Source organism: Condylura cristata, unplaced genomic scaffold, assembly GCF_000260355.1.
Source record: "Condylura cristata isolate star-nosed mole 26May11 unplaced genomic scaffold, ConCri1.0 scaffold00013, whole genome shotgun sequence".
NCBI classification, from domain to species: Eukaryota; Metazoa; Chordata; class Mammalia; order Eulipotyphla; family Talpidae; genus Condylura; species Condylura cristata.
In genome coordinates, this window is record NW_004567114.1 from 28,191,652 (window position 1) to 28,204,534 (window position 12,883).

Here is a 12,883-nt window from a genome sequence, read left to right on the forward strand (position 1 = left end):
CTATCCCCAGCCTCACCTTATCCCTCCCCCCCTCAAAGAGTTGGCTGTCCACCCTCAAGGGCTGAAGAAAGGATCGGCCCCCAAAGCCCCTATCCCATTTCCTGCACCCACCCTCATCCTGTCGTCTTTCTCATCTGCGCCCCATCTGTGCTCTCATCCCAGGGAGGGCCCCAGCCTGAGCAGCAGCCCCCAACACTTCTGTCTCCTACCCTGACTCTTGGCTCTTCCTCAGGCCCCAGCCCAGAGGGGAGAGGGGTCAGGGCATATTTTAATCCGATGTGAACAGACCAGAGCATAGGAGAAACCTTTGCATACTTTGGAAAACCCCCATTTCCAGAGCCAGTCTGTGACCTGCCATAAAACGTTCAGTGGCGCTGGCCGTCGCCTCTGAATGTCAGAGGGTGTGGGCCAGGCACCCATAAGAGGAACCCGAAGAAACGTGACAAAGTTGGAAGGTAATTCTGGCAAAATCCATCTTTATTTTCAGAGGACAGTTCCAGAAGCAAGGAAAATGGAAGCGAAAGCGTAAGGAAGAAACTGGACACAGGACAGGTCTCTAGCAAATATGGAGGCTGGGTGAGGGGCACTCATGCCTCAGAGGGTCTGGTGGCCTTGGCCCTCCCTTCCTGTCACTGCCTCTACCCTGATGCCCCGGGCAGGGCTGGGGAGGGCTCTGGGCCAGCCCCAGGAAGGACAGCTCAGGCAGTGCATCGCCCCTGCACTCCCTCGCTTCCGGAGGAGGAGCAGCTTCAGTCTGAGGCTAGAGCTGGAGAGTTGGGAGATACAAGAGGCTTCATTTTCTGCATTAATAATCCACCCCCAACCTCTACACCCCAACTCTCATCTATATCCACATAGGAGCTGACCTGATTGGGTGGCCCCCTAAAGGCCCCCGAGTCCAGGTTCCCAGCCCCCTCCCCACCACTCCCTCCCTGCTAGAAGATACCCAGGGCTTTGGGACATCTAGATCTTTGTGGCCATATCGGGCTCATCGCAGACAGTCAGACACAGAATCTGCAAAATGCATAAAAATGCACACGGGCCAAGCTCAAAGCTCAGGAAAAGGCGCAAGCACTACAGATGTGGTAAAAACTCAGGGTTGTCCAGGTCTGCCCTGCATGCACTCCGTCTCCACCAGTACTGCCAGCTGTGTGACCAAGGTGAGTCCCTTAACCTCTGTGTGCTGGTTTTCTCTAGTCAAAGGTGTTAGGTCGGTGAGTGGCTTTTGGACCCTCCAGCCTGCTGTTGCTTCTTTGAACGCAGCTTCACCAAACCCTAGCTAGCATCTGTCGGTGACAGGCCCTAGCTTGATGGGCTTCCGGCATGACTGTTTTCCCTTCGACCGCCTCCGTCAAGCCTCTTCCTGTTCCTTCTTGCCACCATGGTGCACATCCTCCCGTCTCTCATTTCTCTATTTTGGTTTTGAGCCACAGTCTAAAGGACCCAGACACAGGGTCTGCTCTTTTCTGGGTTTGCCCTGGCTTGCGTCTGGGACTCCATCCTCAGTCTTGGGAGCAGGAAATAGGGAGTGGGAAAGGGTGCAGTGTCTTCACTACCTGGGCTGGCAATGCCCTGGGTCTTGCAGGGTGTTCACATGTGGTCTGCTTGGGGGCTGCAGGACCCTCCGCCCCTGGTGCTGTGAGGTCAGGCCTTTGGGAGGGGTTCTGGCCTTATAACTGGGATCCACCCATTCTTGCCTGCCCCCCATCCCCTCCCCCCCCTTTTGCATCCTCTTTCCTGCTGCAGCCACATAAGGGCAGGTCAGCAAGCACTCTGCATAAGGAGATGGCCCCCAAGACAGGGGTAGGGGTGTGCTCCCCCTTCTTAGGGGCACCTGACACAGCACTTGGCTCCAGTGGCAGCCCCACCACTGGTGCCAGTCGGATTCCACCCTCCAGAGGGAGGTGCAGGGGGTGAAAACCATTTTTCCTGGGCCATACTTCCCCTGTGGGTGACCCTACACTGTTACTACACCTTGGAGAACATGCAAAGCTTATTAACAAATTCTTCAGCACTGGCTCCACTCCCAGCCAGTCAATGTGGCTGCCTGAGGGTGGGTGGGTCTGAGCCTTTTTGACTCCTGAGGTGGTGGTAAGACAACCAGAGCTCTGAACCACTTCCCAGCACCCAGAAATACTTGCCAAGCGATGAGGGCGGAGCTGTTTCTTGCACTGTGGCCCAGAACAGTCTCTGCCCCCATTTATCAGGTGCTAGGGAGACTAAAGACCATAGTGCCTTTAGTTTTGTGGCTTTAGATACGATTGGAAGGTAAAAGGGGAGTCCCCGCTCAACACCCCATCTCAGCAGCCAACACTGTCTTCATGGGAAAGCTGGCCAGAGCCCCCACATTACTGGGTCAGAGCTGGAGGGTCTGGGGCCACTGGTGGGGAGCCAGGGCTCTGCCTACAGCTTGGGAAGCCCCTGAGTAATGTAGACACTTGGGTCCTTGCAGCTCACTCAGGTCCTTGCAGCTCACTCTCAGAACCTTCTGCTGCTGCTAGACCCAAGGGGTGGGAGTGGAGATGGCACAGGCGATCCAGGGAAGCAGGCTGGGGGGTGCCATTACACGTGGAGGGAGAGTCAGGTAGGCCAGGAGATGCTGGCATAAGGGGACTGCTGGACCTTACCTCCCAGCAATGTGTCTCCTCCATGTGCCCCCCCCCAAGCAGGGGGAAGAAGAGAGGCAGTGGCCTCAGGACCTGCAGCCGCCACCCCCTCCAGGGCCACACACGGCAGGACAAGAGGACAAAGCCGGCGGAGATGAGAGGCCCACCACGGAGCCCCTCTACAAGGTCCTGGACACGCCTCTGAGCGAGGGCGACGAGCCCAGCACACTGCCGGCCCAGCGGGACCGCGGGCACAGCGTGCAGATGGAGGGCTACCTGGGCCGCAAGCACGACCTGGAGGGGCCCCACAAGAAGGCATCCAACAGGTGCGGGGCGGAGGGGGTCGGGAGGTGGCCCCTCTGCTTTGGGCTGAGAGCTTCTGGTCCCGCCCGGACGGCCGTGGACTTCCCCCCAGGATGGGAAAATGGTTTTCCATCCCCTTAGCTCCTGTGTTCACACCGGCGCACAAGTCACTCAGTTTAACTTCCACATTTGCAAAACAGGTGTGGTAAGAATATTACGCCTCCTCAGTGGAGGCCATGCCTCACACAGGGTGGGAACTCGGTGAGCACCGTCCTAGGGCTGTGTATCAGGTAAGTGGGTGTTGGCACTAACAACCTCTCTTTGGCCAAGTACCACTTTTTACCCAACTTGGGATCAGTTTCTCTAGTTGTAAGAGAGGAAGAGTGGAGTTGCCTGACTCCTTCCAGGGGGTGCTGCCATCGATGACTGTGACCCTGCGGGCTCATTCAGAGGCTGTCCTTTCCCGCCACGCTCGGGTGGTCTCTCCAGGGCTGCTGCTGCCCGGAGTCTCTAGGGTAACAGCCCAGAGTGCCAGGAGACAGGGCAGCATCAAAAGGTTGAAGCCAGCCAGTCCTGGGACCTCCAAAACCATCTCAAGTTCCAGAAGCAGCCTGGGGGGCCCAACAGCCTTGCAGCCACTCGTTGCCTACATGAAGCCCAGAGGGAAAGGGAGACTAGCACTCACCGAGCACCTGCTGTGTGCCAGCATCATGTTAGGATTAATAAAATCTCTGGCATCTCCCCTGAGGGACTGAGGTTTGCATTTTTCAATCTGGAAATAGAGTCTCAGAGAGGTCAAGTCATTTGCCAACCCCAGTTCCTCCGCAGGGACGGCCATGAGCAGGCCACAGGGGGTCGGGGTCGGGGGAGAAGTCCGGAGTGGCGCTGCGAAACGGCTGTGCAGCCAGCTTCACAGTCAGTCCTCTCTCTGCCCTTCAGCCGCCCTTCAGCCTTCCTCCCCATGTGCCCTGCTGGCTGTCCAGCTCCCTGCCCTCCAAAGTGGGGAGGGGGCACAGAGGAGGGAGGCAGGAGAGGAAGAAGAGCTTAGTGCTTGTTATTCATTGCGAGGCCACAGCGCGTTGCACGTTAAGCTTGTCCTCACCAAACACCCTAGTTGACATGAGCCTTGATTTGCAAAAATGTCTGCATGGTGCTGGTACCATGTACTGAGCACATGTCAGCAAAACCACGACAAAGCCCTGCTCCGCCTCCAGGACCGCAGAGATGAGCAGACACTGACGGGAGTACTTTGAAGCTTACACTGTTAGTTTTAGAGAATGTCTCATGGTAAGATCAACATTGGAGGCAAAGACTAATGCACAAGAACATTTATCAAATCACTCCACTGTAGACGGATTTCCCGGTAGCAAAAGACCCACCAGAAAGGGGTTCGTTTTATATAGCTATTTGGAATTATTTTCAAAAAATAATTTGAGAATATGAGGGCCCAAAATCGAATACACAGTATAATCCAATTTTAGCAATAGGAAACAAATGTCTGAACAGAAAAAAATCATGATGCTAATAACAGCCTTTGGTGGTAGAATTACATGCAAGTAGAATTACATGGAAACAAGTTTATTCCTATTTTTTCAAATGGTAAAATGTGTTGCTGTTTATCCAGACAAAGATGTTGTAATGAAAAAGTCAGGCTGCAGGATTTGCTTACAGAGGTGCTGATCAAGACTGGGTGACCTGCCTGTCTGCTTCTTGCAGGTCCTGGAACAACCTGTACTGTGTGCTCAGGAACAGCCAGCTGACCTTCTACAAGGACGCCAAGAACCTGGCGCTGGGGGTGCCCTACCACGGGGAGGAGCCCTTGGCCCTGAGACATGCCGTCTGCGAGGTTGCTGCCAACTACAAGAAGAAGAAGCACGTGTTCAAGCTGAGGTGAGGCCCCGCTGCCGGCCCTGGCACCACACGTGGCCAGACACAGGCCCACATCTGGGGCCAGCTCCAGGCTGGGTTAGCCACGGGGATTTTCCAATGAGGCCAGTGGTCCAAATGTGTCCCTCTCTCCTCAGGTGAGCTACCTGAGAGGGCTGTGGTCAGGCGGAGGCGGAGGGGGCTGGGGGTTGGGCAGTCCCTGCCCGGGCCCGGGGCTCCAGACAGGTCCCATGTCAGGAAACCTGTGTCCTCCTAGGCTGAGCAACGGCAGCGAGTGGCTCTTCCACGGCAAAGACGAGGTGAGTCCAGGGCCGCCTCGCCTGCAACAGAGGGCCACTGACCTCAGGCTCCCCCAGACTGGGCAGTCCTAGGGTGGGCGGGAGGTGGGCCGCGGGGCCCTGACCCTCCTGCCCTGCAGGAGGAGATGTTGTCGTGGCTGCAGGGCGTGAGCACCGCCATCAACGAGGCCCAGAGCATTCGCGTCAAGGCGCAGAGCCTGCCCCTGCCCTCCATCATGGGCCCAGACGCCAGCCTTGGCAAGAAAGACAAGGAGAAGAGATTCAGCTTCTTCCCCAAAAAGAAGTAGCCTCCTGTGGCACCCCGCAGGTGGGGCCTGGCGGTGGGTGCCGCAGGGACAATGCGCCCACTCTGGAAGGGACCGGCCCGGTCCTCCTCCTGCCCACCTCCCAGGCTGCCCACTGCCTGCCGCCTGCCTGCTCCGTGTTGTCGGGCCGGGCCCTGGGCCCACGCTGCACTGCAATAGCTGCCTTTGCCCGCCGCCCGACTGGCCCACACCTGCCCCTGCCCTCCGCCGCGCCGCCTGGCTCCCTGCAGAGGGCGCTCAGAGCTCCAGGGACAGTGGCCCCAGGGCCTGGGGATGGAAACGGTTCTCCTAGGTCTACGCCCTGCCACAGGGCTGAGGCACACCGACCCCACCCCCCACCCCCAAGCCTCAGAAAACTGGAGAAGATTCATGAGGTTCCTCTGACGCGGCTGCTCCCTGTGTTGGGCTGGCCTGCCGCTTGGGACAGGTAGATGTTGGAGGTGCCTGGCCAGTCCTTAGGGGCATGAGGAGGAGTCTTCGGGAGGCCTACAGAGCCCTAGCTCTGGACAAGGCCAGCTGGGGACCTCTCAGAAACCCCTCTCCCCTGGGCTCCCTTAAACTGGGACTCACCTCAGGGGCACACCCCTCCTGTTCTCCTCTCACCTAAAAGGGGGAGGGACCCCGCCAAGGTCTGTGGGTCCTACTTGGCCACAGGCTGCCCCCACCACCCTGTACTACCACCGCAGGCGGTAGAAGGGTGAGTGAGCTCTCAAGCTGATCCTCTTTTAAAGTTACAGGTAGAACTTCGGGCTCAGGCCTGACCGAAGGAGGTAGGTAGGTCTCCACACTGCCCAAGGCTCTGCCTCTCCAATCTGGGACACCCCTCCCCCCCACTCCCAGGAGCTGCCAAACCAACAATATCCACCTCACACCCAGGGCCTCATAGGGAGATGATGTGGGACCCAGATACAAGATGGATGCACTGGAGCAAAGCACCCCAAAGCCAAATGCCCAGCGGTGCCGTCTGCAGCCAGTCCCATATGAGGGTAGTGGCTGGACAGACAGCAGAGTCTGTGACCCTGAGGGGGCAAGCGAGGCCCACACCCGAGTCAGTGCAGGGCCAGTGTCTAGAAGCCTGGACCCCTTAGTCGGCTTCTCTTGAACATCCTGACCTCGGGTACCAGTCACCAAACATCTCCCCCACCAGCCCCAAGCCCACCCAACGGGGGACCTGCCACCTGCATCCCCAGAGGGAGACTTCCCTGTGCTGCCGGGAAGAGCCCACCAGTCCACAGGTGTTCCCCATGATTTCTGAAAGCAATACAACTCTAGCCCGGCCTCTTAACTAGGGTTAAGTTCAAAAGAGGGCTGAAACTGGGCGGCAGGCGTTTCCCCTGGGGCCTGCAACTTGTTTCCATCACCTTCCTCACAGGAAGGTGCCTTCAACACACCAAGCTGATTCCCTGCAAATGAGTGAGGCTCAGGTAGGAATGGGGGGGGACAAGTAAGGCACTGAGTGAATAGGTCTTCCCAGAAGCCCCTCAGTACAGCCACCTTCAGCAGGCAAAAATCACAGGGCCAAGTTCTCCTATGGAGCCTGACTTCCCCAGATAAGGGGGGGCCCTCTGTAGCCAGGGTCTTCACTTGGCCTGTGCATCAAACCCTACAGCCCTCTTTGCATCTACAGGGAATCTAGAAGCTACGACTCACCAGCCTCTTTCTATACCTGGGGTAATCAAGGCAGGAAGCAGGGTGCCAGTATACTCAGCTGGCTCGAAGGAGGCCCCTGACGCAGCCGAGGGCCTGTCCTGCTCCCAGGCAGAGAGCAAGTTTCTCACTGAGAGCAGATAGTGGTAAAAGTCTCCCTCACTTAGTGCCCTGGCCAGGCTTCAGGGAGCCCAGGGTCACCCTCCCCCTCCATGTGTGCCAAAGTAGCACCTAAGGTGAGGAATCTCCAGCAAGCAGCTCCAGACCCCAGAATGGAAGGGACCCACAGAGCGAGGATCTCACCACTCCGAGCCCCCAGATGGGCAAGGGCGGCCGGCTGCATGTGACCCGCCGTCTAGTGCGCCCCCCCGCCCCCCCGCATCCTCCCCACAGGCCCGAGACACTCAGCAGATGGACGAACTGCAGGCTCCCAGCTTCAGAGGGCTCCTGTGCCGCGCTGGGTCACCCGGTGCCCCACAAGGTTTCTCATTTTCCTCCTGACACTTTCTACTTTGCAGCCTTGTAACAGTATCCCAAAACAGGCTGCCACAGCTCCAGTCCACACCAGCATACGAGGCTTCCTCCCAGGGCGGCTGGGGGAAGCTGGACACGGTCGGTCGGTCCTCCTGCCCTCTCCTTCCCCTCAACCATGGCCTCAACTGAGTCTGGCTGGGCGTCCTTGGGCTTCCCTCCCCCAAGTCCCCACAGCAGGGGACTTGTGGAAGGTGCAGCTTCCCACACACGACTCCTTCCTGCCTCTTGGAGGGCGACTAGGGTCCCCGGAGCTGGTCCTGGCCCTTCAGTGTTAGGGGGCAGAGACCCAGAGGGCTACATGGCTCAGTCCCCAGGACAAGCAAGCTCAGGGAGGACACAAGCGAGGAGGTGGCTGCAGAGGACTGCAGCCCTGGCGGGCACAGACCATGCAATCTGGGGCTGGCCCCGGGGCCGGCTGGGCCTTGTCCTCCACCTGCTCAAATGTGCTTCCACCAACCAGAGGAGCCCATTGACTAGTTTTTCTAATAAATCAATTAACGCTCTATATGTGTTTCTTACTTGATTAGCCTTGTTTTCCTTTGAATTGGGCTGAGGGGGTGGGGTCTGCAAGACTACCATGTGTCAAGAGAGCCATACCCTGACCGGGCCCTGGGAGTCGGAGACATCTCTGACAGCTCCCGGCCCCATACCTCCCCACCCGAGACCTGCGTTCGGCCAGGTTGAGGGTCTGTTGCAGGCCTCTTTCTCCATGGGGTTCAGGACAAAGAACTCAGCCCTGCCTGAAGCTCCGCACACCAGAAATGCCACGCCAGGTACTGTGGCCCAGAGGGGTGGTGTCCTTCGGTGTGGGTGAGGGCATCACCAGTTTTAACGGCCCCCTACCCCCCCCACCCCGTGACTAATGAACACCCTGTGAGAAACACTGAGCTGTTCCCAGGGCCCAGACCTACCTCGAGGTGCCTAAGGCTCACCTGGGGCAAGAACGGCCTCCGAAGACTGAGTCAGGAAGCTGGAGAAGCAGTGACTCATGCCTCTCCTTCAATTTTCAGCTGAGGAAAGAGCAGTCTAGGTGACCCCGCTAGTGACCCGGCCCACGCCACTGCAGCCACCTAGCGTGACGTCCTGAGACCCGCCTGCTGGAGCAGCCCTCCTCGCCACTGCGGATGTGAGCGCTGCCCGGCCGAGGAACAGGAGCCAGCCCGCCCTGCCTGCCTCCGCTCACCTCTCTCCCCACTCCTAGACCCAGCAGGTCAGACTTGCGGGACCTGCCCCAGCAGCCACACGACACGTGTGGGGCGGCTCTACCTCCCGGGACCCTAGCCCCACTAGGCCCAGATGCAGCCAGGAGAAACGGTAAAACAAGGCCGCACGCCATGGAGAACGGGCAGAGTGCGAGTAGAAACAACAGCCCCTTTGGTCTCCGACACTTTCACGGATGGGAGGAAAACAGAGAATCAATTCCAGAAAAAATTCACTTATGCCCCTCAGCTGACACTGGTGGCCACCTTGAGACATTTTAGGTAGCTCTTACCTGTAGCTAGGATGTCTCCGGAAGGGCAAGAAGTACAAGGTACCCGATATTGGAAACTTGCGCTTATTACAAAAAGGTTCCAGTCGCTGCCCCTCTTGCTCCTCCGCCTTTCTGAGCCTGACTTTGGCCTTTGGGGCAAGGAACTAAATGCTGGCTCAGTGACAGGATGCCGGGCTGGGGTGGACAGAAGTCCTCGGAGCAGCTGGTAGCACGTGGTGGAAGTTCCCTCCACTGCCCTGGGCTCCCATGAGCCACCCAGGGCTTCATGTGAACATGAATTACAAGTGGGACAGGGAAGCCACCACCCCCACGTCCCATCTCCACCAAGACATCCCTGGCTGCGCTCCACCCTCCCACCCCACCAGGCCCAGGAAGGAGGCCACACACAGGTCGTTTGGTCAGCAGTGGTTATTGCACCATTGGCAAATAATGAAATGTGTGTACATTAGCGACGCCCACAGGGTCAGCGAGGCAACCCACGAAAGTACCTGAACAGGGTCCTGTACATTCTTCACAGGAGGGGAATCAACAAAAACACACACATACACATACAAACATACCACAGAATGGAAAGCAATAAATTATGGGCCTCGTTTCTGCCTGGAGCCTAAGAAAAGGCAGTTAAAAAGCAAAGCCTCCCAGACCACCTTCCTGCGCCTCCCGGGGTGGGCGCCTGCAGTGGCCAGCCCGCTGGGGCTGGGCTTGCTCCCTGGGAAGAGGTGAGCTTAAATATTTGGCTTCTTACCAGGGAGAACTATATACAAGGAAAGCGGCCATGCTGGCCTCAGAGGGGCGGGCCGGTGGAGGGTCACCTTGAACCAGGGGAGCACTAGCGTTCTCACGACGCAGGTGAAGACCCTTGCCCAGTACAGCGGAACCCTCTTCAGGGGGAAACAGGTGAGAGTCTTTTCATGAGCCCTGGGAGGGATGTCTGTGAGCAGGGGGAGCCCAGGCTTGAGGGAAATAAGCCGAGCTTCCTCCCCACCCCACAGACTGTTCCTCCTATCCCAGGACCGAGTCAGCCCACGGAGTTCAAGGCCTGGAATTTCTCCCTCAGGTTCCTCACGCGGCCTTGCTGGCTTGGGTCCACTTGGTCCCTGGGACCCTCTTCCTTTGGCAGGCACTCTGCAGACTGCTGGAAGTCCTTGCCCTGCCCCTGCATGGCCACAGGCAAACGTGGGCCCCGCCTGCTACCCTCCTGCAGCTCCACTGCCGTGGGGCCTGGCAGCAGCCCCTTCTCTATGACAATCACCCTCTGGTTGTCCTCCAGAGTGAGGTCAGCAGTGACATACAGGTCCTCCTCTCCATTAGGCATGCCTTGGGGTAACTCCCCAGCAGGCTGCGACGGGGCTGCCTCCTGGTGCTGGCCCCTCTTGGCGCTCAGGCTGCAGCAGCGGCCCACCCTGCCCGACAGAGGTGGCTCCACCATGTTCTCTGGCGCCGAGCGGCTCCGGTTGACAGGCGGTCCTCGGGGCCGGCCACCCTCGGCCTGGAGCGCCTCATCGTGGGAGGTGTACTTGGAGCACAGCTCTCGGACGTCAGGCCAGTTGAAGGTCTCGGTGTCCAAGGGACTGAGGGGGCTTCGGGTGGAGGGCCTGACTCCAGGCGAGGGGGTCCTTGGGCTGGCAGCAGCAGGGCTGAAGGAGAAACGCCGGGGTGACATCTCCCCTGCAGAACAGGACTTGTGAAGGCTGTGCTCCTGGGCCGCCAGCTGCTCGTAGTTGAAGAGCGACAACACTGGCTTTCTCTTACCTGTGAGGGGAGAGAGGAGGTGAGGGCTCTGAACTGTCTTCAACTCACTCTCCAGGCATGGCTGGCTGCTAGGGCTTTGGGCGTTGAATAAGAGAAAATGTTCAAAATAAGAACTCTCATTTACTGTGCATGGCCCCTTTACAGGAAGAATGGAGAAAAGGAGTCTCTTCCTTTGACTGATGAGAGCTCTTCCTTTGGAAGAGATGAGAGCTTCTGCTCTGTGGAAAGGAAGGAGGCATGGCCTCATTTCCTCAGAGGTCTCTGCTACACAGACAGGGGTGTACCAGGGCTGCGGGCACGGCCTGTTGAGGGGGTATTCCAGGGTCACTGCCTTTGGTGAGGGGCTCTAGCCTTCTCTTTGGCAGAGGCTCTTTAGGGGTCACTTTCCACCAGGAGCCAGGCGGCTCCTGAAAGGGTCTTCCTCCCCCAGACTTGTGGGCAGGGCCTCCTGCCTCCCCCCCACCACTGTACCTTTGTTCCCTGGTGCACCAGCTTCCTCCTGCAGGTGGGGACTGGAGGCGCTTTTCCCAGCCCTTTCAGGAGCATCCTTCTGCCACGGCAGCAGTGGCCTGGCTGACGCCGAACTGCTCTTGATCCTGAGGCTGTACTGGCGGGCCAGCTGGTAGACCTTGTTCTTGACTCGCTCGCTCACATGGCCATCAATCATGTGGGACAGCTGAACAATTCGGGGGTGCAACGGAGTCACCAGCTCCCCATGGGCACTGCTGCTCAGCTCCTTCACCAGCTCCTTCAGCTCCCGGGCCAGGTGGGCCGGACCGGACCTCTCAGTGGGGGATGCGCTCTCAGGAGAGGCCGTGGCTGACTCCTCGGTGATGGCACCCAGCTCATGCTCCTCCAGAATGAAGAGTGGCTCCTGCAGGTCAAAACCATTGGCCTGGCCTTGGTCTGGCCCCTTCCGAGGGCTCCCACCAGAAGATTCCATTCCCTCCCATATCTTCACGATTTCCGAAGATGGGCGGAACTCCGCATCAGTGATAGGAGCTGGGTCCTCAGTCCCTGCCTGATCTGGTCTTGGAAGGTCCAAGAGGGCCCACGAAGCTGGCCGGGAACCAAGCTGCCTCTTGGGCCCCAGCGGAGCTTTTGGCTCTGGAGCCGGCCTGGGAAGGTTATTGAACCTGGACACGGAGTTTCTCACCAGCCCTTTGGGGATGTAGGAAAGGCTCTCCCGGCGCCGGACACTGAAGCCCGCATCGTGGTGCTCTGCATTTTCATAGTAGCTCTTGATCTTGTCCAGCAACAGCCGGTCTCGGGTGGACAGCGTCGATTCCTTCTTCTTGCAAGAAGACCTGTCGGCCTCCACTGGGCAGCCTGGGCTTGGGGGTTCTGTCCCATTGACAGGAGAGCCGTTCTCTGTGGCCACCCCCACAGTCATGTCTGCTTCTGGGGGGAGCTGAGAACTGAGGGACTCTGTGGTGCCCCCACGCAGGGCCAGGCCCTTCTCGCTGCCTTCTAGGCTGAGCACGCTGCTGCTCCTGCTTGTCAGCCTCGGGGTGCCAAAGCCACTGGACTTGCCGTCCTCCAGCGCCAGGCTGCTCCTCCGAGAAAAGGTGCTAACAAACCGCTCGGCGATGACACTGGCCTGGTCCAGCACAGAGGGCGGCAGCAGGCTCTCCGGCTCCTGGGAGGCCCCCACTTCCTCCTCTTCCTCTTCACTGCTCAGAGGCTTAAGATCCTCAGCACTCTCTGCCACTATGAAGTCCACCATGTCACCTGGGTGGGCATCAAGCTGTGTTTGCAGGGCTTCGGGAGACTCTGTGTCTGAGAGCATCTCTTCAGTGCTGGCACCTTCCGCAGCAGCAAACACCTCTTGCTCTGTCCAGGGCTCCGGGTCAGGGTCAGCCTTTGGGCAGGAAGACAGCTTGTGTGAGCCAAAACCCTCCCTCGTGCAACCCAAGGGATGAGGACCACCGGCAGTGAGCACCAGCTGACTGAAGAGTGGGGTGCAGGTGCCTAAAGAGTGGGGTGCAGGCGCCTAAAGAGAGGAACGCGACAGGGTCCCTTTGGTCACCCTGAAGCTGGTGCTGGGCCCATGTCCTC

At 58.7% G+C, this 12,883-nt stretch overlaps 2 protein-coding genes across 6 annotated transcripts in view; one reads left to right on the forward strand and one right to left on the reverse strand.

The window, feature by feature from the left end:
- SPTB (spectrin, beta, erythrocytic) overlaps positions 1-8,078 on the forward strand; it is a 115,923-nt gene extending 107,845 nt beyond the window's left edge. The window contains exons 33-36 of one of the 2 annotated variants that reach the window (XM_012724480.1): positions 2,667-2,932; positions 4,626-4,799; positions 5,053-5,095; positions 5,215-8,078. In XM_012724480.1, the coding sequence (XP_012579934.1) occupies positions 2,667-2,932; positions 4,626-4,799; positions 5,053-5,095; positions 5,215-5,382 (651 nt within the window). In that variant the 3' untranslated portion in view covers positions 5,383-8,078. The remainder of the gene's footprint in view (positions 1-2,666; positions 2,933-4,625; positions 4,800-5,052; positions 5,096-5,214) is intronic. The other variant, XM_004681784.2, reaches the window with a different exon arrangement.
- A 1,385-nt stretch (positions 8,079-9,463) lies between these two features.
- Positions 9,464-12,883, reverse strand: part of PLEKHG3 (pleckstrin homology domain containing, family G (with RhoGef domain) member 3) — a 39,621-nt gene continuing 36,201 nt past the window's right edge. For all 4 annotated transcript variants that reach the window (XM_012724589.1, XM_012724588.1, XM_012724590.1 and 1 more), the window contains 2 exons: positions 11,297-12,686; positions 9,464-10,825 (listed from right to left, as the gene is read on the reverse strand). In XM_012724589.1, the coding sequence (XP_012580043.1) occupies positions 10,092-10,825; positions 11,297-12,686 (2,124 nt within the window). In that variant the 3' untranslated portion in view covers positions 9,464-10,091. The remainder of the gene's footprint in view (positions 10,826-11,296; positions 12,687-12,883) is intronic.